Source organism: Salvia miltiorrhiza, chromosome 5 (genome assembly GCF_028751815.1).
Source record: "Salvia miltiorrhiza cultivar Shanhuang (shh) chromosome 5, IMPLAD_Smil_shh, whole genome shotgun sequence".
Classification (NCBI taxonomy): Eukaryota; Viridiplantae; Streptophyta; class Magnoliopsida; order Lamiales; family Lamiaceae; genus Salvia; species Salvia miltiorrhiza.
Window position 1 is genome coordinate 18,189,158 of NC_080391.1, and position 24,579 is coordinate 18,213,736.

The 24,579-nt window shown below is 35.9% G+C and overlaps 2 protein-coding genes across 2 annotated transcripts; both read right to left on the minus strand.

The window, feature by feature from the left end:
* Nucleotides 1-2,604: 2,604 nt before the first annotated feature.
* LOC130986490 (probable aquaporin NIP-type) lies at nucleotides 2,605-4,117 on the minus strand. Its single transcript, XM_057909918.1, has 5 exons — nucleotides 3,876-4,117; nucleotides 3,575-3,796; nucleotides 3,232-3,429; nucleotides 3,093-3,154; nucleotides 2,605-3,023 (listed from the first exon to the last, which is right to left on the minus strand). Exons 1-5 carry the CDS (start codon nucleotides 4,011-4,013, stop codon nucleotides 2,807-2,809), a joined length of 837 nt encoding a protein of 278 aa, XP_057765901.1. The 5' UTR covers nucleotides 4,014-4,117; the 3' UTR covers nucleotides 2,605-2,806.
* A 17,015-nt stretch (nucleotides 4,118-21,132) lies between these two features.
* LOC130986491 (auxin efflux carrier component 3-like) lies at nucleotides 21,133-24,215 on the minus strand. Its single transcript, XM_057909919.1, has 6 exons — nucleotides 22,793-24,215; nucleotides 22,463-22,706; nucleotides 22,295-22,380; nucleotides 21,943-22,100; nucleotides 21,783-21,859; nucleotides 21,133-21,704 (listed from the first exon to the last, which is right to left on the minus strand). Exons 1-6 carry the CDS (start codon nucleotides 23,976-23,978, stop codon nucleotides 21,638-21,640), a joined length of 1,818 nt encoding a protein of 605 aa, XP_057765902.1. The 5' UTR covers nucleotides 23,979-24,215; the 3' UTR covers nucleotides 21,133-21,637.
* Between the last annotated feature and the right edge of the window lie 364 nt (nucleotides 24,216-24,579).

Genomic DNA, 24,579 nt, shown 5'->3' on the forward strand with positions numbered 1-24,579 from the left:
GAGTTGGGTGAGGGCTTGTCGATCTTCTGTGCTCTTGGGAGTTATAGGTTAGAAATTGACCAGGGACGACAATTATGACTCGTAATCTACTGTTTTAGTCGTCTGGGAGGGGGTTAAAACTAGTGGGGAGATCGCCCTAGATAAGTAGGTCATATCAAAATTAATATTGATTTAGATTAAAATTCATTGCAATCCATCAAAATCTAGTCCCTGGGATAACTTTCCTTCAAGTCATTCCCCATTTTATTAACTAAAATTATTTTGTTGTTATTTTATTTACTTGCTTTATTTAGCTTTGTTTTAGTTATCAACACCTCTTGAACTTTGGTTGTCTAAATAGATTGAAAACAATTTATTGATAATATTTAGAAGTTTAAATTCACCAACCCTTGTGGAATACGACCTTGCTTCCCTTATATTGCAACTACACCGTACACTTGCGGCGTAGCTAAAATAATAGCGAACACTATGGCACTAAGTAGGTGATCTAGATGTCTCTTTTGAGTAGTATAAATATTTGAGTTATTTGTGTAATATGCACATCAACGAGAAGCAATACAAGTCTCTTTTTTTCACCTCTCCACATTTTTTCTCATCTACATTTTTGAGGATATCATTCTTGTTTCGATTGTATTCTTTCACTGTTGGGTTGTTCGTTCTTGGGCCAACAGATTCATATTCTGTTGTTTTTTCCAGTTTCTTCATGGTATCAGAGCCATAAGAGCTCTGGCAAATCGTGGGTGTCAAGACTCTTCTGGAAGATTCAATCGGGTACCTCAAAGATGGATTCGAGTTGACGTGTTAGTGGACTGGGAATGGAGTTATTGAATCAGTCCAACTATAGAGTTTGGAAGACTTGTATGGAGTCCTACCTCGTTGGTGAAGATTTGTGGGACGTCGTCAATGGAGGAAACATCATTGCTCCAGCCACTGGACCAGAGAGCGCTGATGCACTTAAGAAGTGGAAGCAGCACAACGTGAAGGCCGAATTTATTTTGAAAAGATCGATATCCCATTCTCTATTCGATCATATTATGCACTGCAAATCGGCGCATGAAATCTGGCAAACTGTTGATAGATTATTCAACAAAAAGGACGAAGCCCGGCTGCAGATTTTGGAGAATGAGCTCGCGAACACCACGAAAGGCAATTTTTGTATTGGTGAGTACTTTCTCAAAGTTAAGAATTTATGTTCAGAAATTTCTCTCCTAAATCCAGAAGAAGCAATTTCTGAAGCACGTATTAGAAGATATATCATTCGAGGACTAAAGTCAGAATACATTCCGTATGTGACATCGATACAAGGATGGGCTACACAACCATCTTCATTTTAACGATACTATCTTTATTAGAGCTATTTTATATAATAATGTAAGTAATTCATAAAATATTTTTTTCTAAATATAATATTTTAAAATATAGTTATTTTTTTACTATTATATTAAGTAGGTATCGTCGTGCATCGCACCTGAGTAATACTAGTTATACTACATGTTACATAATGAGATGGTTGATTTGAAAAGTAAAATTGTAGAACAGGGCAACAAGGCAATAACAGAGCAAATGATATTAAAAACTGTACATGAACAACTATCTGGATATATATGAAAGGAATGGAACATAAGGTGCAAGTTCTTCATAGTCGTGAATCAAATTTGTTTGTTGACATTGATTTGAAGAAGAAACTCTCAAAACCCAAAAACTACAAAGGGATCAATTGCCAACCTCACAAATGTGTATACTGAACAAAGCAAAAAGATTGAAGATATTAAAAGTAAAACAATCAAAATGCAAGAAATTTCAGAATGCATGTCTCTCATGTATTCCTATTTTTTTTCTTGGTAACTGTGATTGATTTATTGTTGGAAACATGCATATATGTAAAGTTACTTTTGATAAATTGAGGTATTTATTACAAATATAAAGCAAGTGCATGTTTTATAATTAAGGGTATATGCTTTATGATTAGGGGTTTTTGTGATGACAAATAATATATACTATCGTCAGGAATGTTTTCCTCACATGATGTGATGAAATCAAGGTTTTTTCACATAATATTATATGTGAGGATCCTTTAATGAATTTTTTTTCCTTACATATAGTTTTTTGTGACGAAAATATAGTCTTTTGTAAATTTTAAAAAAAAAAAAAAAAAAAAAACATTTGCAAAATCTCAAAAAAAAATTGTAGTGTAAATGAAATTAATATCAAAATTACTATATAACAAAATTTTGTTAATATGGAATGAGACATTATTTGTGTAACAATGATCCCATTCGATAATTCTGTCTTATTTTTGTCTGCAGAGATTGGCTAAAGAAATAGACAAAAAATTATTATCCAATGTGGGAATAATACAATTTCAATATGTAATTTTTCTGATCAAAAAAAAAATACAATTTCAATATGTGTATAGTTTCAAGGACAATGGGTTTCAGGTGCATGTGGTAAACAAATTCCTAACAAGAGACGAACTTGCAGAGTAGGTCAGCTCTCAATATATTTTAAAAATATCTTTTTTTTTTAATTCCATAATCCATGTGAGATCATGATCTTCACCTTTCGACCATATATATCATCAACAAGATATAATTTAGCTATAAATTTCTTCAAACAGTAGGAAATAATTAATGAAAATGTAACAAAAATTTGCATACATATCGATTTGTACAGCCAATTGACAAGTATTGCACTTGTGGTATATACAAGTTAATTATAGTACATTTAGTAAATAGCCTTGATTTGAAGCTGCATGCATCTGATCTCTAACACTCAAAAATGATCGCACGTGTAGATGCAGTTGAAGCTAGAAGACTCTAGAAGCACTCTTGAGGAAAGTCGCGGAGGATTTAGCGACTTCTTTAAGTGGTTTGTCTGTGAATCTGATCAAATTGTATACAAATCCACCCAACACTGTGCCCAAAAGAGGCCCAGCTATGTATACCCAAATACCTGTATATTTGTGCAGGATCAAAGCTGGTCCAATTGTTCTCGCAGGATTCATTGAACCTCCAGAAATTGGCCTACGCCAATAATATTCATCAATTATATTTCTCACTTTAAATGCTAAAATAATAGTATTACGTACATACCCAGCGATTAGAACACCGATTAGTAGAGTCATTCCAATGGCAATTCCTGCCATTTCTCCAATCTGAAAAAACACACACACAAATTGTCTAGTAAAAAGGCAGATTAATTTAAAATCATATCGATGCTGGGATTTCTTACAGCTCTGTTGTCAGTGGCAACGCCAGAGATGACAAACATCAAGAGAAACGAGGCAATAAACTCCATGACCAGGGATTGAATGTGGGACCCCACTGGTGTAGTACCAAAGAAAGATTCATCATCCACATCTAGCAAAAGGTACAATGTCCCACTTGCAAGAATTGCCCCCAGCAACTGTGCCAATATGTACAGCGGTACCTGCATTAATGCATCATCAATAAGGTGTTTGGTTTCACTTATAAAGTGTTTGGTTTTTGTATGATTAGGCTCGTGATTGATAACTCAGTATGGTGTATTATTTAACCATCTTTCAATCTTATCTTATCTTATTCACCCTAGCTACCTGTCTGATGGGGAATTGCCGGAAAAAGGCCATAGTGATGGTTACCGCCGGGTTGAAATGGGCGCCGGAGATATGGCCGACGGAGTAGACCATGACCATAACAACCACGCCAAACGCCAAGCATACTCCTGGAAATGTAATTGTACCATAGATTTTATTCAAAGCAACTGACCCACACCCTACAAATATCAAGAAGTAGGTCCCAACGGCCTCGGCAATCACCTAAATTAATAAACCATGGTTACTCTATGCTTAAATATAATACTAACTAGTATGAAAATGCAAGCTACATCATATATACTTTTTGAATCATAACAACAACGTTAGCTGAGGTAAAGAAGGTGGAGCCCTCATCATTTAAACTTTTTCTGTAATTTTCCTCTGCTGATCGAACCGCGCCTTCTTCCAGGCCGTCTATATCTCGACCGTGCGCAGCCATTTTCTCTTTCTTTTTTTCAATTTTGATTTTTTCTTCTTTTTTTTCTTTTTTTATATGTTGGTTAGGTGTTTTGGAAAACCAAAAGAAAAAGAAAAGAATGTGAGATTAGTTTGCAGAGGGAAGATAAATTAATATAGTGTAGTGTAATCGGATAAACCGGAGATGCATGGATGGTTATGCTGATTTGAAGAATGGCTAAGGACGTCAGTCTTTTTGCTAACTTATTTTGTGGTTAATATTCAATTATTTCTCACATATACTAATATGCTCGAATATACTGTGATTAGTGATTCACTTTTGGAGATGAGTAAATTTTTCAAACTTCTTTTACTCAAACATATAACATCCCGAATATTACGGTTCCGTGAGTGTACCCTCTGCATCGACTTGTGTGCCTTACTCTATCAAATTCAGATTTTTCATATTTAGCACATGATCTATAGAAACTGGGCTTGTATACGATCAAGTATTGGGCTTATATTAATATTTTGAAAATTTGGGCTCAAATGATGTTGTACCCAAAATCAATCATGATATGGAAATTGTAGTTGGTGTTGAATAAAAAATTGTCTAAAAATTAAATAATAATTCTTTTTTTTAAGAATGGAATTATAATTCTAATCCAGCCCAGAATAGTGAAGAGGCAGTGGGGCTATATTTTTTAACGTGTTCGTTTTTAAAAAAAATTGGAGTTATGGTAATTAAGTTATTATTTGTTGAGATTTATGAGTATGTGTTGCGGCTGCGACGGCGGCTGAAATATAAGAAAAGAATAGTGAAGGCTAAATCGGTGGCGGAGGAGATGGATGAAAGGGGTCTGCCACTGCCAGTTGCTGATTAAGGACTCATGAAGGATATGGTATGGATTGTTGGATATTTTGTGTTTGTTAATTAATATATTACTTCAAAAATTTAAGTTATTCTTTAGTTGGTAATTAATTTGATGGTCATAGGGGCAAAATTGTAATACTTCATTCGTTCTCATAAAATGTATTCAATTTGTCATTTTCATCCGTCCTCATAAAATGTATCTAATCTATTTTTGGTAAGTTTTTCACTCACAATAAAGTGGAAACGTTACTCAACTCACAATACATTCAACTATTTTGTTAAAACTCGTGTCGTTTAAAAATGAATACTTTTTTATAAAGACGGAGGAAGTATTATTATTATTTTTATTATTTTTTATAGTTTTTTTTAGAAGATTTTTTTTTACTTTTTATAGTTAAAGTTTATAGTACTTGAAAAAAAACTTGAAGTTTATAGTAAAAGAAATGGAGGTTATATAAGATCACATCTCATTAAATCTTGGAAAAGTAGGGTAAAATTAGAAAACACTAACGTTTTGATGAGCCCATTTTATTTTAGGCTTCTAAGGAGCCCAAGGTCCTATTATTTGAGGAAAACCCACTCAAAAAATATTTTTGTGAAGCCTCCAAAGTAATAACATAACAGAGTAACAAATGAAAAATAAACACGGACATAAATAGTTGGACAAGAAAAATCCAACATCTTGTCAACCCAATATTCTATTAAGGAAAAGAAATAGATAACCGTGGATCAGAGCATCAACATTGGTTGACCTTTTAATTAATTAGTTCAATCATGCTATGAGTCCATTTATAAAATAAACTACAGCATTAATTTCATTTATCATGCTAATTCATATAAAATAATTTTTATTTTTTAATGTAGGAACGTGTAATGCACACGCTATACATAAACACCTTTTGAATCTCACTGGTTGGGATGAGCCTCGTCTTGAGCCTCCATATGGCGCATCATCGCTGAGGCCGGCTCGAGTCAGGCGATGAGCCGTACTGATGCGGATGCTCTTATAGTGATAATATTCAATCAGAAAACATGATTTCAAGGCTTTCATATAAGTATATTATATAGAAAAACCCGTGTTTATTAAGGCATATATAATCAAACATGTTTAACCAGGAAGTGGGGCCCTGCTATATCTGGACAGGTGTTGGGCAAATGTAGCTAGTGACATAGGCATTAACTCTGAGTGGATTGAACAAGAAAATTTGCAGGTCCACATATACTGTGAGTTACTCCATAATTTACTGTCTTAATTAATTGGAGATGAATGTAAGAAGCCAAAAACACATGAGCACAGGTTATAATGTAACAACTCCCACCCAATCTTGTCAGAATTAATGGATAAGAAGCGCAGAGAAAAAAAATGGAGAAACCCAAATTCCTCGAAACTGGACCTACACCCAACCCCAGTTTAATTTGTGCTTAAATCGTCTCTCCATTTGTAGCCACATGTTTATGTGTGGTGGACCATCTGCCGATACTCCCCTCACCGCCCTTTTATTGCAAACTCCGTTTCATCTTCTCTTAATGCCGTTGGGTGGTATGGGAGTATATATGTACTCACTTAATTAAAATATGATTTGGAATGCATCAATATGCATGAAGCGAAACGTCATCAATTATTGATTATCAAAATAGCCCATGCCCATAAAAATCTAATAACCAAAACACAGGCTAGGCTCCTCTTTAGGTAGAAGACCAAAAATAGCAAATAGGAAAAAAAGAAAAAGAAAATCATAGGAAAAGGAACAAAGTGCAATAGGACCAAAATGTGAATGAAAGTTGTATTGTCATAAGATGGATATGCAAAAGCAAGTCTTTATCTGTGGAATATGGTCCCAACTCATAGCTGGTCCCCTCTAACCAGACCATGTCCGTTGTTCAGCCTACACTGACCACGACCTCTTCAATTCAATTCAATTCCCATACACACACATGTGAATGTGTGGCTGTGTGTGTTTTGTCTGTGTGGAGCTTTTACATCTTCTTGTTTGCATTGCATGCACTTGCTCCAGCTCCTGCTTCATGTGAATCAATCCACTCCCCTCCAATATTTTTATCATTCTATTTTGGTCCTACTTTCTTGGCCGCCTTCGGAGCTTTTTATTTGATTCACTATCACTCAACTTAATTAATTGTTTCTCCACACCCTCAAATTAACATCCAATAATTTGATTTAATCGTCTACACCGTTCATTGAATTTTCTTGCTTCAATTAAACTTACTTACATGTAATTTTAATGCTTTCTTTGAAACTTATAATCATCTTATAGAAAAGTCAAAAAACGTGCATGTAATTAATGGACTAAGGAAAATCGTGTCCTTGCATGACTTTCCTATATCATGTTTAAATTATATTTTACATGCATAATCAATTAGGGGTGTTTACGGTTTAGATTATAAGTGTGGTTTGGTACTAAATAAAATCGTAAATGCAATTTTACAATTTTAGTAAACCAAAATGTATCAATATGGTTTGGTGCGATTCGGTTTGCATTTTATACATATTTTTTAACTTTTTTAATTTTCTATTTAATAATAATAATAATTAAATACCTCTAAGGCACCTCAAAAAAGAAAAAAACATGACTTCATTAAAAAAAATAGAAATAAAAAAATCTTAATATAGAAAGAACAATTTTAAGACATGAATAAACCGAGTCAACGTGTATCTAACACTTGGAGAACAACACTATCACACCTATATCGGAGTAATATCATTTAGAAAAAAAAAAAGAGAGAAAAAGTAAATTGAGCAGCAACTTGTGACCTAATAATAATACGATTTGGTTTGGTTTATTATTAAAAAATCATACCTAAACCATAAATCATAATTTTCTAAAAACATAAATCAAACCATAGTTTTTAAACCGTAAATAAAATCAAACTACACACATACGATTTTATCTAATTAAATTTACGATTTAAATTAATCAAATTGTGAACACCCCCAACATCAATCATTAAAAACACGCTTAATTGTGAGACATATAACCATTCTCTACACATTAAAGTGTGAGACATGTAACGATGGAGAGAGGTAAATTCATTTCGGCTTTGTAAATTGTGTGTGTGAGGGTCCATTTTTCCTTTTTCCCTTTAAATGTATATACAGAATCCATAAACTTTGCGACAAAGTTTCACTTCAAACTCAATCCATACACCAGCTTGGAATTCCATCCCTTCAATAATTCATATATATATCCAAAGAAATGTTAACATATATATATTTGCTGCATTATTTCCAAACAAACCAAGAAAGAAACCCTAAAAACCCACACGAACGTGGTATGAGTATGTCCATATCTTGACCACATGCGACCTACAACTATACCATGATCATACTAATATACTATGTTATGTCCATGCGCATAACCATTATTAAGTTCATAATTACATATATATTGTAGAACTATGTGAATTGTTGTGAGGTTAATGTGATTTTTCCTTGAATGTGGTTAGTATATGCATATAAATAGCGTGATCAATACGAATATGACTGAAAAAGAAAACGTAATTAGTTGGATCCGTAGCATAAATCTTGACGCCCAAACTATTGCAAGAGAAAGTGATTTTGATTGATTAGTGATTGGACACTTAGCTTACGCACAAACCTTTTCTAAACTGTATTGTGTTTGGACTAACTCAAACTATTTTACTATTTTAGACCAAATATTCAAGATCCAACTTAGTCTATTTTTATTAGTCAATGTCGAAGGGTATTCTTCGAAATGGTATGTAACGAACAATGATATGTGTATTTGTATGAAACCTAGCTAGATTGTTAGATTATCCATTTATAGCCAAGCCTAGTAGCCCCTCGAAATTCTACAGACACAAATAGGGGTTGATTAAATGAAAATCATAATTTAAAATAAGAATTGAGAACTTTGTACATATAAAGTTACTGCATTTATTCACTACACATTTTGTACATGTGACACGCTAAGAACACGACAAGTGGCAAAGAGCTTTCAAAGTCTTCCAAGGCAAAATACGCGCAAGGATAAAATTGAAATAAAAATTATGAATATTAAAAAAATACATACACACACACACAAACATATATATATATATAGAGGGCTACAGTGAAAACACTTCTTAAAATATAAATATAAACGTTTTTTAATGTACGAATTTTATCCAACAGGGTTACGAATTCATCCAACAGAGTTACGAATTGCGAAAAATAAATTTTTGTTACCTTTGGGATTCGAACTCAAGACCACGAATTCATCCAGCAGGGTTACGAATCAACCGTAGATCTTGATGATCTAAGGGCTGAAAATCATTTATATTTTATACACTTAAGATTGTTTTTATTCTAGCCCTCCCATATATATATATATATATATATATATATATATATATATATATATTGAGTTTTTGAAGGTGACATGTTTTTCATGCATAAGTTTGCACACAAAAATACATAACATGTACACAAAAATACATAACATTGTAAACAAAAATGTATTGGATTTTGTAATTCATGTATTTCTCGCTGCTCACCCCATCGATCGATTTTTTTTAAGCTGACATGTTTTTCATATGCATGCACTTTTTGCATGGTTCGGGCCAGGGGTGGGGGGGTCATTTTTTTGGCATAACTTTGCACACAAAAATGCATATGTATAAACACAAATATACATAACATTACAGATAAAAATGCATGGTTTAGACGGGGGGAGGGGGGTCAACGGTGAAAGGTACATGATTAGTCGCATAATGCAATGCATTTTCTTGTTCAATGTTTATGCATTTTTGTGTGGAATATTATGCATTTTTGTATGGAAAGTTATGCATAAAAAACATGTCAGTTGTAAAAAAAATAAAAAAAAAAAAGTCGATCGAGGGTGGCGGGTTAACGGCGAGAAATAGTCGATTGGTTGTAAAATACAATGCATTTTTGTATACAACGTTATGCATTTTTCTGTGCAAACTTATTCATGAAAAATATGTCAGCTTCAAAAAATCATTTTTTTTTTTAAATTCAAAAATTTTATTTCGATTTTACCTCTACCGTGTGTCACGTTCTTGGAGCGCCACATGAACAAAATGTGGTCCAAAATTTGTACTACATACTAACTAAGGCTTGGTAACTACACGATCTCATTCATATATATAGGAGAAAGTTCAATAAAAACACAAATATTTTCAGAGAAAGGAGACCATATCTCTTGCATCGATCTTATCTAATCTAACTGTCAGCGTTCGTTCGTTTAACGTTCAACGGGAATTGTGTTGATTGTATACAGGGTTCGAACCCCAAGAACCCCAAACATTCAACAAAATTATTGGTATGTTCAACCGCATTTACTGACATGTTCAAATATTTCTCCATTCTCTACTTATATATCCGTTTCTATAGAACTTAACCCTATATATATATATTAACTATTAAATTTGAACAAAACTATGCAAGATCATTATAGTATGATCAAAGAGAATATTGGATTGGGTATACGTACGTATGAAAGCAAAAGCAAAAAGAATGAAAACAAAGATATCAAGACAAGGAAATAAGATGTACGGTGGAGTTCCTTTCTACATAGTACGTACTATGTAGAAAACCACATTTAATGGGTACATAGTTAAGGCTAGAAGCAAACATATTGTGAACATGTTAGAGGATATTAGGATTGCATTGATGGAGAGGTAGGTTAGTAAACTGAAAATGATTGAGAAATATGAGGGGAGGATTTGTCCTGCTATTAAGAAGACGGTAGAGAAGCTTCAAGTGCATGCTAGGCTGTGCATTACTCATCCAGCAATAGGGCAGAAATTTGAAGTGCAGAGGCTAGAAGAAAAGTTTGTGGTAAGCTTGGGTGAAAGGTCTTGTACATGTAGGGCATGGAATATTTCAGGAATCCCTTGTGCACATGCAATATTAGCCATGAACTACATGAAATATGACCCCCTAGACTATGTACATGATTCTTATACAGTGGAGAAATACTTGAAAGCCTACTCCCACGCACTTGAACCATTGAATGGTGAGAAGATGTGGCCAAAAGCCACTGGTGATCCTGTGCTGCCCCCCTTGGTTAGGGTTATGCCAGGAAGACATAAGAAAAAAAGAAGAAGAGAGCATGATGAGGTGGATCAAAAGAAACCCAGCCGGTTGAGGAAGATTGGATCAACCTTCACTTGTCAAAACTGCCTACAAGTAGGCCACAATTCCAGGTCCTGTAGAAATGAGAAAGTCACTAAGCCACCAAAGGAACAGGTACATACTAACTTTTTCACACTTATTATCAGTTTGTCTTGAGTATTGATTCACATTCATTGTATAGGGTAAGAGAGGGCGGCCTAGGAAAGCAGGGACAACAAGCAATGAAGGTTCAGGAGGTTTGACAGGTGATGGTTCAAGGAAGAGAGCAAGAAGAGGCTCAAAAGGAGGAGGCAAGGATGCAAGCTCACAAGCTCAACCGGATGAAGGCACTGGACCAAGCTCACAAGCTCAAATTTCAACTCAACAAAGTCATGTTACTCGATGAAACAGCCGTGTTGGATTGTAATTTTGGTGGGAATAGATTCTCAAACACTTTTTTTTTGTTTTTGGAATACTGTTTGATCTTAGCTTATGATGTTAATATTAATTTCCCGTGTTAGCAAACATTAAGGATCCACACACTTTTTTTGGGCTTGATCTATTCAGTTATTATCAATGAAATGCCATTTCAATTAACAATTGTATATCTTTCTTTCTGCTTATTTCATTTCAGTTTGTTCAAAGAATTAAATGTAGGATTGCAAGAGAGAGATGCGTACAAAACATGTTCTTTCATTTCATATCATGATCTTTGATAAACCCTTACAAAATGTAGGCACCTAACACTAGAACTAGCAAAATTACAAGAGTAAAATCATGATCACAGTCATGAGGATTGCAATCAACCAACACATGCAAACCATCCTCTTCCCACAGTGAATCTTCATATCCTCCATCTTTTTCATATTCTTCTCCAATTCACCAAATTTTCCTTCAAGCTCTGCCACCCTAGTTAAACAATGCTCAACAAATTCAACAAAATGAGACATCGATTGAAACAACATTCAACTGCTTCTGTGCCGTGTCCACCCAGAGAAAATAATTACACTGCAAAATGAAGGAAATTATAGAGCATAAGAGATGGAAAATTTCAGGAAATTACATTAGGGTTTACGAAATTGCAGAATAAAATAGTGAAATCGAAAATTTCATGGGGAAATCGAAAATGAAGGGTATTCTTACGCCTCCATGCTGACAGCAATAGAACTTCCTACCGGGATTTTTCGAAGTTCTTGATGTCTCCACCTTCGCCGGTATTTTGCAATGGCATTTAATCACGACGTCCTCTGACCCAGCCGACAATGACGAAGTGGATGACATGATCTTAGAGCTCGAAGATGAAGATAGATTTGAACCCAGAAGAAGAAGAAGAAGAAGAGATGGCGAGAATCGGGATTCTGGAGATGGGGTTTTTGAATTCCATCTGAAAATCGAAATTAGGTTTCAATATATTTGGGTTAAAATTTATTCAGTGAAAAACGACGTCGTTTTTAGTTAGGATTAACGACGTCGTTTTTAGTTAGGATTAACGACGTCGTTTAGTGTTCACTCCGTCGAACGGAACAGCGCGTGTCGGCGATCCACGTAGGCGCCACGTAAGATGTTAAATTGGGGGAGTTGAAAAATAAGTCAAAATTGAACAACTTATTAAATTCGTGTATTAAAATGTAAGTTTCAAAATTGGCGTCAAATATGGATTTTCGGTAAACTTTGTGTATTTAGGTGCAATTTTCCCTAAAAATAAATAGTAACATAGGCTATTTGTTTTCATTTTTTAATGACATGAATAGAATTTACTTTTACTAAATGACATGCACAAGAATGACCCATTAACTCTAAGGATGCAATCGCCAACGAAGCATAATTCGGTAAAATTGAGGCACTCAAAAACTCTCATTTATGAGAGGTCTTAGGTTTAATATCGCCTGTAGGGATGTCAATCAGGTCAATTCATCGGATTTACGGGTTATTCTGGTGCGGGTTAATCGGTCGGGTTAGAAACTTTAACCTTAACCCTTAATGTTCGGGTTTCGGGCCCATCGAGTTAGTCGAGCTCAAAATTTTATTTTTAAAAAATTAATTAATATATTTCTCTTGAGAATATTATATATGTAATAAATAAATACACGAATAAATAAGTAAAATTTCAACATGGACCATAATAAAGATATAAAGATGCAACATTTTGAGTAGCGTCATCTATGAGATACTCCTAGTTGATTTGATTTATTTACTGGTTGGGGGTGTACATAACCCCTCACCCTTGGGTGTTTTATTTATTTTTAAATATATATATATATATATATATATATATATATAGGGAAGAGTTCAACAAGAACATAAATATTTGCAAAGTCTAGAGTCATAATCTCGTTCGTTAGATCGATTTTAATCAAAGGCTGAGATTAAAAGCTAATATTAGTATCCCTTAAATTACTCACATCCCTCTCTCCTCTCTCTCTCTTCCGTCACTTTTTCCCTCTCTCCTCTCTCCTCTCTCCTCTCTTATCTCTCATCTCTCTCTCACCCGTCCCTTTTTCCCTCTCTCTCTCTCGTCTCTCACACAGAACACACACACACTGAACCCACGCAGCGGCAGGCAAGCCCACCGCCGCCGGCGCCGTCTCTTCCAACGCGTTCCGACCTCAGCGTGGCGCCGCCTCTTCGGCCGCCGCCTCCCTCCGTCATCTCTCTGTTCTCCACGCCACCACCGCCGCCTCCCTCCGTCATCTCTCAAGTTCAGCAATCGGAAGCCGCATCTTCGACCGCCGCCCCCCTCCGTCCGATCTATGTTCTTCACACCACCACCGCCGCCTTCGAACGCCCTCAAGTTCAGAGCCACCGCCCCCCAAGTTCAGCAATCGGAAGCCGCCTCTTCGACCGCCGCCTCCCTCCGTCCGATCTATGTTCTTCACACCACCACCGCCGCCCAAGTTCAGCAATCGGAAGCCGCCTCTTCGAACGCCCTCAAGTTCAGCCACCGCCGCCTTCGAACGCCCCAAGTTCAACCCACAAGTTCAGATCCACCGCCGCCCTCAAGTTCAGAGCCACTGCCGCCTTCGAACCCCATCAAGTTCAGCCACCGCCGCCCAAGTTCAGCCACCGCCGCATTCAAACGCCCTCAAGTTCAGCCACCGCCGCCGCCTTCGAACGCTCCAAGTTCAGCCACCACCGCCGCCTTCTGCGAACTCCGGCCGCCGCCCCCTTCTCCGTGCATTGAACATTCGCCGGAGAAGAGGAAGGGGGCGGCAGATTTTGTAAATAATTTTATTGAACTTATACGTATAATTCTGTGAACTTTTGAATTTGTGGTATTGAACTTCTGAACTTGTGTTGAACATGAGAGAGAGGAGAGAGGGGACGAGAGAGAGAGGAGAGAGGTGAGGGGTGACGGGAGATAGAGAGATGAGAGAGGAGAGAGAAAGGAGTAAATTAAGGGATATTATGAATCTTACCAATTTTAATTATATTAACTTCTAATCTCAGCCTTTGATCAAGATTGATCTGACGAACCAAATTGCGACTCCATTCTCCATCTAATATTGTGTTTTCGTAGAATGCAACCATATATATATATATATATAGGGTCAAGTTAAACAGAGAATTATTATATATTTCATTTTGAACAAATCTATACATTTTACGAACAGATGTATTTGGTAAAAAAAGAGAAAAACTTGCCACCAGCAGGATTCGAATATGGGGCAAATTGTTGTTCATGCGGTACATTGATCTGTTCATCAAATTTATACATTTGTTCGTTTTTGTTTCACGAATTCTCTATTCTCTAAATATTTAGCATTCTCTGTTTAACCTTTATATATATATATATATATATATATATTAAATAAGGATCATTTTTTTATTTTTATATCTAAATATTTTATGTTAAGTATTGTATTAAAAATACAGTGAAGTGAAATGATTAAATTTTATAATATTTTATTAGTATTTTTTATTTTTTATATCTAAATATTTTATATATGTTAAGTATTCGGATTTCGGGCTAGCCCATCGGGTTAGTTGGGCCGACCCTATCGGTTGCCGGGCTATTCGGTTACGGGCTAATTGGGTTGTAATTTTTATCGGGTTGAAAATTTTCAACCCTAACCCTCTCGGATTGACAGGTTAATCGGGCCAGCCCACGGGTTTCGGGCTGGATTGACATCCCTAATCGCCTGCGTGCGATGTATTTTTTCCACCTTTGTATGGTGTAATTACATTTGCGTACGGTGTAGATATTTTTTTATCTTTGTATGGTGTAGATGTCACGCCAGTATGCAGTGTAATGGCTTATTTGATTATTTATACCTCTTGTAAATTGTAATTCAAAAAACTCTAAGAATGCAATCTATTTTATTGTAAAATTTATCTTTAGAAAATTAGAGATAAAAAAATCTCTTTAAATTTCTCCTTTTTTCTCCTTTATTTTTAGAAAAGAGAATTTTACGATTTCTTATTTCTCCTTTACACTATAAGGAATGATAATATTATCCATCTATTTGTGGTGTGATCATATTATTGAACATTTGAGTGAAAATAAAAATGGGAAAGAGTTAAAATTCTCTTTTGTGAAAAATGAGAGAAAAAAAGAGGAATTTACAGAAAGAAATTTTTTGTATCCTTCATTTTTTCATGATAATTAAGTTTATAACTAATGAATTTTTTTTAGAATTATGTATATTCATATATATAATAGTATTACTTTCTCTAACAATCACAGTTGTACAAAAATTGATAATTCAAATTTAGTTCTTTAATTGATTTGAGAAAAATACTCCATTCCTTCGCCAAAAGTAAAAAATATGTCACTTTTTGTAAGGATACGTCCTTACAAATACTTCTTAATTACAAAAAATCACTCATTATTTAATCTCAACCACCCATTTCATACAATAATGAGATTTTTCTCCACTATATAAAAATCATTAACTATTTTATTAAAATTCATGCCCAACGAAGAACATCCACAGCGGGGCTTGCAGAGCGAGCGCGCTAGCCCCCTGCCACTACTGAGCCCGACTGATGCAAGAAACACTTGCAAATGTACTCCAGGTGCGCAAGGAAAAAGAGAAGGGTGCGTTCTCTTGACAATCCAATTAGTCAGATTTCGGGCCGATTTATAAAAAAAATCATCAAAATTCTATGCAACGGGAGATGGGATTTGTTGTTGCAGAGCCAGAAGCTCGAACGAATGAGGCCCACTTGCAAGTTTGCGTGCTTGGCTAGCGGTTGTGGATACTCTAAAGTGTTATAATTTTGGCGGACGAAATGAATAATATTTTATTCTCATGTAAAAGAAAAATACAGCACGAGATTAATTAATTATTATAAGGGTTATTAACCTGTAAATACACAAACTTTTCCATTTTCTGAAATTTAACACGACTTTTATTTTCTGCCCACAATACATGAACTTAGCATTTTTTTTCAAATTTTTGACATCGACAAGAAAAAACTCTAATTTATTGTTGACGTGAAGGTCATAATACCACGTCATTCACTCTCCAATCAAAATAATGAATACAACTAATCCATTGAAGTGCATATTTTGTAGTTCACGTCATGTATTTGGGCCTCCACGTCAATCGTATATAGAATTTTTCCTTATTGGTGTAAAAAATCAGAAAAAACGCTAAGTTCATTTATTTGTGGGCCGAAAATAAAAGTAATGTTAAATTTCAGAAAGTGAGAAAAGTTGGTCTATTTACAGGCTAATAACCTTATTATAAAGAGTGGATTTTGAAAAATAGTCACTTTGGAATAGTAAATTTAAAAATTGGCCACTAAGATAATAAAATTTAAAAATTGGTCACACTTAACATTTTACCCTTCACATAAAAAACTTAAAAATCATCCGCGAATTCACAACTAGCACTAATTTCAATTGTGAATTCAAGGTTTAAAACTCGAATTCACATCTGAATAGCTAGTGTAGATTGTGAATTCGAGTTTTAAAGTTTGAATTCACAATTAGAAATAGTGTTAGTCGTGAATTTGAGGTTTAAAACTTGAATTCACACCTATAAATATTGTTAGTCGCGAATTCAAGTTTTAAAGCGTGAATTCACAACTAGAAATATTGTTAGTCGTGAATTAAAGGTTTAAATGAATTCACAACTAGAAATAATGTTAGTTGTGAATTTAAGCTTTAAAACTCAAATTCACGATTACCACTATTTTTACATGTGAATTAAACTTTAAAATTTGAATTCACAACTAGCAATAGAGTTAGTTGTGAATTCGAGTTTTAAAACTCGAATTCACAACTAACACTAGCAATTCAGTTGTGAATTCATCAAATTGGTTATGAATCTAATTTTGAAATTCGAATTCATAACTAAAACAACTAGTTGTGAATTCGAGCTTTTGAACTCGAATTTACAGCCAACACTAGTGATGAACTCGAATTTACAACCAACACTAGTGATTCAGTTGTGAATTCATCGATCTGGTTGTGAATTCTAGTTTTATTTGTGAACTCATAGATTTGATTGTTAATTCAAGAACATTAAGTTGTGAATTTATAAATATGATTGTAAATTCAAGAATATTAAGTTTTGAATTCATAAATATGATTGTGAATGAAGAACATTAACAACGCAAACTCACTTTCCATATTCATAGATTTAAAATTTAATATCTCCATGCCAAAAATTAACAAAAGAGAAAAATAAAAACACGCAAAACTACAAAATCATAAAAAATGACAACAAAAACTATAAATTTACAAAAGCAAAAAATTTACAGAAACGCACAAATCTACAAATTTACAAAATCACATCTATACGTAAATCTACAAAATTTTGTCCGATCGAAGAACAAATCCGATTGCCGGTCGAATTCCGGCAAGGAGAGCAGTGGATCTCTCTTAGGAAGAAGGTAGACGACTTTTGCTCTGCTTCCATACACGAGTGTGCCAAAACATGAAAAGAGTATAATGGAGCAAGAGGCGTTAGATGAAATGTATGTGCAATGTTCTTGGTGGCAAGATGAGAGGTTTGACTTATCTTTAAGAAATATGACAAGAGTATGAAATCAAATCATTTTTCGAAGCTTTGCTCCACTTTTGTGTGTATCAGATGCGTGTATGAGAAAGAGAGAGAGAACGAATTAGATAATGTTGTAAGGGAGGGAAAGTAGGTGATCAATTTTTTTAATTTTAACGTGAACGGTAATTTTATATTTTTATTTAAAAATCGATCAATTTTTAATTTTTTCATTTAATAAGCTAATTTTAAATTTATTATATGAAAATGACGAATTTTATATTATAAATATAATTAGCAAGTCCAATGATATGAAGTTAGGGATGACAATTTATCTGCGGGTAACGGATATCCACGACTATCCGATCTTAATAGGTGCGAGTTTGAGAGGTATTTGATATTCACATTATCACATATAGTTCTATGGTTACAATTCACTATCCATTTAGTTCGTGAAAATGGGTTTGAATACTTAATATCTATACCCGCGAAAAATACCCGTGAAATATCCGTCAAATAATCGTAAAATACCCGTGAAATACCCTCCAAATAACCGTAAAATACCCACAAAATACCCTTAAAATATGAATATGGATTTGAACTATGGTTTGTAAATTCGAACATTGATGCAAGATGTGGATTTGAACTATGTGATTTGTGGTGAATTTATTTATTTTTTTGTTAAATTTGTTATTAATTTATATTTAAGTTATGTTTTGCGGGTATTCGGTAAATAGCGGGTGACGGATATCCGATGGATAGCGAATTGACAGATACCCGACAAATGACAGGTTTGGATAGTATTTGATATTCACAAATAATTTTGTGATTAAAATTCACTATCCATTTAATTCGCGATTATGAATATGAATAGTTATTATTCATGCCCGTCGTACCCGATTGTCGTCCTTGTATGAAACGTAGTAAATTGTTGAAAGGATGAGAAGTGAGGGGAGGCGGGAACATGCGGTTCATAGAAGGGCGTCCACAACAATCACGAAGCAGCGCGTGAGTTTGGGAAACAGCCCACGTGAAGGACCCTCAAGGTCCAATCGCTTTCCACCGGAGCATGTTGGTTTCCTAATCCTCGCAATGATCTTCCTCAAATACCCCTCCCTCATCCTCACTAATTATCGGACCTCGTGTGGTCAAAACCGACAATTTGGTTTCCCCATGACCCATCGGCTCGCGAGGCGCATCGCCTGCCCATGGAGATGGGTGCGTCTGTTCCCTTTCAATACGACATCGCACCATCCTATTTCAGGTCGTTTTGGGAATTAGGGATTTCGATTTGGATTTTCGCCCCAATTCTCACTATTTTCCATGTTATTTTTTATTGGTGGGCTTATTCTGGCCGATGATTTGGATTTCTTTGTTTTCTTTTCTGCATCTTTTTCTTCCCATTTTTGTGGCCGTTTTTATAAAGGTGAAGGCCGAACGGATATTTCTTGTGATAAGTAAGATTGATTAGTACATGCAACTACTAGACATGATAAGATCGGTAGTCAACTAGTGATACTTACATCTTACTATTATATAGGATTATTCCATTTACATTTTTCAAACGTTACATAAATTAAAAATTACTTTCACCGTCCACGAAATGTTGTACTAATTTACAAAAAGTTATCATAATCTATTTTTAGTAATAATTTATGGGTCCATTTTTCCACTCACTAACATGTAGTAAGTCTTATTCTTAACTCACTTAATTAATTTTTTTTAATTTTCTCTATTTGTGGCCCTTTTTCTCCATTCAATAAATAAACAACACATTTTTTCTTAAAAACCTTGCCTCCCTTTCTTAGGATAATATTTTGTAGATGGACAAAGTAATACACTTGTAGATCGTACTAAAACTACTAATTACATTTTAACCACGATCAACATCATCCACGAAATTCTAGAAACGAAACAATTAGCCAGAACCTTTAGAAATTGATTCCGTGTTTATAAAAATAAATATACAAAATTGTAAGCTGCAATAGATGCAATAACAAGCATCAATATGGTGATGTTATCTTCCCCCACTTGAAACTTTTTACCAGTTTGGCCAAAGACAATATAAAAGCAAGAGTTGGAAATAGTTGACAGTTTTAAGACGGATATGATGATGTTTATTTCTTATTACAGTAGATATTCCAATCTCCAACTTCTAAAGTATCCAATTGATGCTTGTCAATTTTCTCCCACGCTACTAATTATTACCAAAAAGGTTTGGCCACATGACACCCTTCCCATGTCTTTATGCTCTTCAATATTCACTTCCTACTCCGTACATACGTGGCTACACATCCAACGTAATACGCATCGTATTCCCAATTTAAAATAATAATAATTACCTTGTAATTTTATATTTTTTCGGAAATTTTTATTCAGTACTTTTAATCTAGTATTTTTTTTATTCGAATTTAGCTCAGTATAAACTATATTTCCGCATTTACCACTCATGGTGTCCATATATGGACCCAACGAGTAGGCGCTAACCCTACAAGGATTGAAGAATCAATTTTGGGTTGTGCCATGTTCAATGAATTCAAGCATGCATGTGGGAGTCACGTGCAAGTATTTTTGATGACATAAAAGAAGGGTTTGAATTGTGGAACCACAACCGCCCTAGCAAGAGTGGCTGGTATTATATAGGGTAGGATTGTGATTTGTGGGCGCATCATTTTTTTTCTTTCAAAAAGCTCAAACACCAAAAGCAAACCCCCTTTTGACTCGCTTATCGTTCTACCTTCTCGTATTATCTCTTATCTAACAATCCTAACCTGCCTTTCTCCTAAAAAGTTTCAATGTAGTGAGCTCTCTCAATTGGCCCTAGTTCAAAATATATAGGACACAGTATATTTACTTCTTTCATCCTTCAATAAGTGTTCATAAACATATACTCACTAAGAAAGTGGAGAGATTTATTATTTTTACCACTAATTATTGGGAGTGTCAAGAGTCTTGCAAGACATACTCCCTTTTAGTGACACAAATTTTAATATATATTAGGTCAATGTGTTGTGAGCGAAGAAAGCGATTCACTTTATTTTAGTGTTATTGGTGGAGTAGTGTTCAAAAATGAAAAATACACACTTTTATGGGACATATTCAAAAAACAAAAAATACACACTTTTATAGAACAGCGAGAGCATATTAGTATTTTGCCTATATTTTTGCATAAAAATTGAAATAGAACCTATCCGATTATCATTTATTTGCATGAGTCCAGTGCATTTTATTTGAATATGATATCTTACGCTACAAATTCAAATGGTGGATCGCCATTGATCTAGAATAAATTTACATTGTCAAGAAAGCAACAAAATCGAATACAATCACCACAAAAACAATATTGAACACAAAGAGCTAGACAAACCGTGGAGGAAAGTGGAATATAAAATATGTATATTAGATGATGAAAAGATTAATAGTACTAATTAATTTAATCCTAAATTTTGGCTCCCCTTGATTTTCTCAGCAATGTTCCCATCCACAAGTATTAGCCCACTTTATTTTTCATCATCCACGGACTTTTGTTGGCTGAAATTGGAGGCATGATCCTGATCATCAGGAATTCATCTTATCTAAAATCAATTGAATTGAAGAAGCACAAATTTTCTCTTTTCTTGTTTCCCACGACTTCTTCACTTGCAATCACTCAAAGCTTCAACCTTGATCGAACTCTTCAGGATGCATGAGTGAGCTCGTTTCTTCAACTCGGTCGTCCCCGACCGGTCCTCAACTCGGATATATATACTTTATACACCAAGAACAATATAATAGACGAGTGTGATTGGCAATGCGATCAACATTCCGAATATGACCCTGTATAATAGTATAGATGATTATGATTTTAACTAATAAAGAAAAAGAAAAAAACAAAACATATAGATCTTTGCTTACGCAGTGCTAAGAATTTGTGGATGGACATTGTATTCTTTAGCGAAAACAAATGGAACAATGCCTTGTGGAAGTGCAGCCTGTCGGGTAAAAATATTTAATTTCATTTATTCAGCTACTCGCAACCGCTATCTATTTATATAATAAGTAAAAGTGCGGCTACCTGCACAATTGCGATGTGAAGAAGGGTGCCACGTAGGCCAACGGCGATGGAGGCAGCGGCCATTACAGCCGGGCCGGTGAGAAACCTTACCGCCATGGCGAAGCTAGCCACCGAGTTACCACATGCGATGATCTTTGGTTGAAGGGCCATAAACAGACCTGTTAGTACAAATTAACCATGCAAATTAATTCCTAATTTCCATTAATATGTGGAGCTGTCACTTCATTTATTGTGTTTTGAAATCTACAGATAACATTCTATTTCATCTTGGAGAAATGAATATATAGATGGACAAAAATTGATCTGATGAATAGTTGATAGGTAGGAGTATATTTGAATGTGAGCAACTCACCTAAGCTAAACATAGCCATTCCAAGACCAGCATCGGAGAGAATTTTGATGGACTCGTCTACAATTTTAGGCATATGCACATGCCACCTGAAATCAAACATGGCGATTGTTAAACCGTTAATCATCCATCCCACTACAAAATGATTAGAACAGAGGATGTGGTGTTTACCTGAAAGAGACTAAGGACCAAATTAGGCCAATGAGGCTGGAGTAGGTGTTGGGGTTCCGGATAAGCTTTCGCCAAACCATGATCAATATAAGGCGTGTCATCACGCTTGCCGGAGGCATATGTTTTGCGCCGCCGCCGCCGTTGGCGTCGTCTTTTGACAGCGCAGTCGCACCTTCCTTTTCTTTCTCCTCATCACCCCCGAAGCTGAAGTCCTCTCGCCCGGCCTCCCCAGTTTGCGGAACAGCTTCAAAAACAGAAGAAGAAAAACTATCAAACACCTTAATTTGGTTTGAAGCAAGTAATGAATGGTAGAAAAAGGTTAATTCAGACCTTTGGCGTCCCCATTTTGAGGATTATCATTAACCAAGAGCCTGATTTCCTTGGCACCAGGATCGGAGCGGCCTGATTGCTCGGAATCTGGGCCGCCAAAGACGTGTAGGCCGGCGGCGGCGCCTTCAGACACAGGCGACGCACTTGAGCTCCAGACGAACATGTGGAGCTCTTTGGCGTCGTGGTTGGGCTTAGTCTGCTGCTGCTGTAGTGGTTTAGCAGTCTTGGGCAGCGCGGAAGCGATTTCAGGATTGGGGGCAGGATAAGAAGTGGGGACGGGGTGCGGCGGGAAGTAGCCGAATCTGGGAGAGTTGATGGGAGCAGAGTTTTCTTCGAAATTGGAGGGGCGCGGCGTGGGGCCTCGGGATGACTGAACTGAATAGAGATCAGCAATGTTGAAATTGGACATTCTGCCGGTGTCGGAATTGCCGAAATTGGAGAGTCTGCCCATCCCCATCATGGAGTAGAAGTCGGAATGATTGAAGTTAGAGCCGCGGGGCGTGGGATTCCGGGAGGAGCTGAGGCTGTAAATCTCGGCCCCGGTGAGATTGGAGGCGTTGGATTTCCTGACGGTGACGTGGAGCTTGCCGTCATCGCCGATCTCAGCGTCGGTTTGGAGAAAATCCTGGCCGTCCAAGGAGATGACGTCGGAGTCGACCTTGAAGGAGACAATGGAGGCGGCGGTCTCCGGGAACTGCTCGGAGATCAACATCTTGGCGGCGCGGTACTCGAAGAGGAAGAGGAGGAGGGTGTACCAGATGATGCATTGGAGGACGATGAGCTGCACCATGAGGCTGCCGGAGTATTCGCCGTACATGGCGATGAGCAGCGGAATGCCCATGACGAGGGTGTTGGGGAGGGTGGAGAGGGAGAAGATGGTGATGGACCACTCCAGGCTCCCATTCTTGGTCAGATTAGCCCACACGCCCAGAACTATCAGCATTATCACCTTCTGCAGGCTGTCCGCCGCAATGAACCGGAAATTCATCGCGTAGATGTCGTTGCGGGAGATGAAGTGGAACGACAGCAGCGGCACCGCGAACACCGCCACGAAACGGTTGATGCCGGAGCACTGATCCGGCGTGAAGATCTTCCACCACCGCACCGACCCGTACGCCAGGATCATGGCCACGTACAGGGGAACCATTGCGGTTAGGACTACGTACAGATCGTGCCAGCTTATCATTTTTTTTATTTTTTTTTTCTCTACACTGCAGAAGCCGTTTTCGACTGTTACTGACTACACAGACAAGAGAGAGAGAGAGGAATTATAGGGGGGAGTGTATAAATGGAGAAGATGTATGTATTTATAGGGGGGAGTGGGAATAGCAATTTTGAGTGCCTCATCAAACTGCTGACCATTTAGGTTGAAATCATGTTTTCGACTGCTCAGGTTTACTTTTTCTTACCTTACCTCTCATTTTGTTTCTACATATTTCACCTAAGTTGTTCAAATTTATAGAGCTTTTCCATTTTCCTTTTTTTGCTTTTTCTTTAAGATTTACTGGATTACTGTAAGTTATTATTTTTTCAGTATAAGGAAATATATTATAAAGGATATAGTTAAATCAAAGGATATGAGCATTAAATAAGTTTATATACTAATATAATTTGAGTTAATTACTTCGATAAACTGAAATATGTTCTTCATATATATAACTATACCTATAAATCTTAAAAATTTCTCATTAAATGATAATTAAAGTAGTATTTGAAGTGGTGAGATTCTAAATAATGAAGATAATTATAATTATGTGAAACCATGAGAGTTGGCCTATGATTAACAA

Excerpts from the sequence above, each read along its gene's own strand:
- LOC130986490 (XM_057909918.1), bottom strand. The coding sequence starts at position 4,013 with ATGGCTGCGCACGGTCGAGATATAGACGGCCTGGAAGAAGGCGCGGTT. Across the intron at positions 3,430-3,574 it reads GGCAATTCCCCATCAGACAG|GTACCGCTGTACATATTGGC; the intron begins GTAGCTAGGGTG and ends GCATTAATGCAG. Across the intron at positions 3,024-3,092 it reads ATCGGTGTTCTAATCGCTGG|GCCAATTTCTGGAGGTTCAA; the intron begins GTATGTACGTAA and ends TTATTGGCGTAG.
- LOC130986491 (XM_057909919.1), bottom strand. The coding sequence starts at position 23,978 with ATGATAAGCTGGCACGATCTGTACGTAGTCCTAACCGCAATGGTTCCC. Across the intron at positions 22,707-22,792 it reads TCAAAATGGGGACGCCAAAG|CTGTTCCGCAAACTGGGGAG; the intron begins GTCTGAATTAAC and ends CTGTTTTTGAAG. Across the intron at positions 22,381-22,462 it reads TGGTCCTTAGTCTCTTTCAG|GTGGCATGTGCATATGCCTA; the intron begins GTAAACACCACA and ends GTTTGATTTCAG.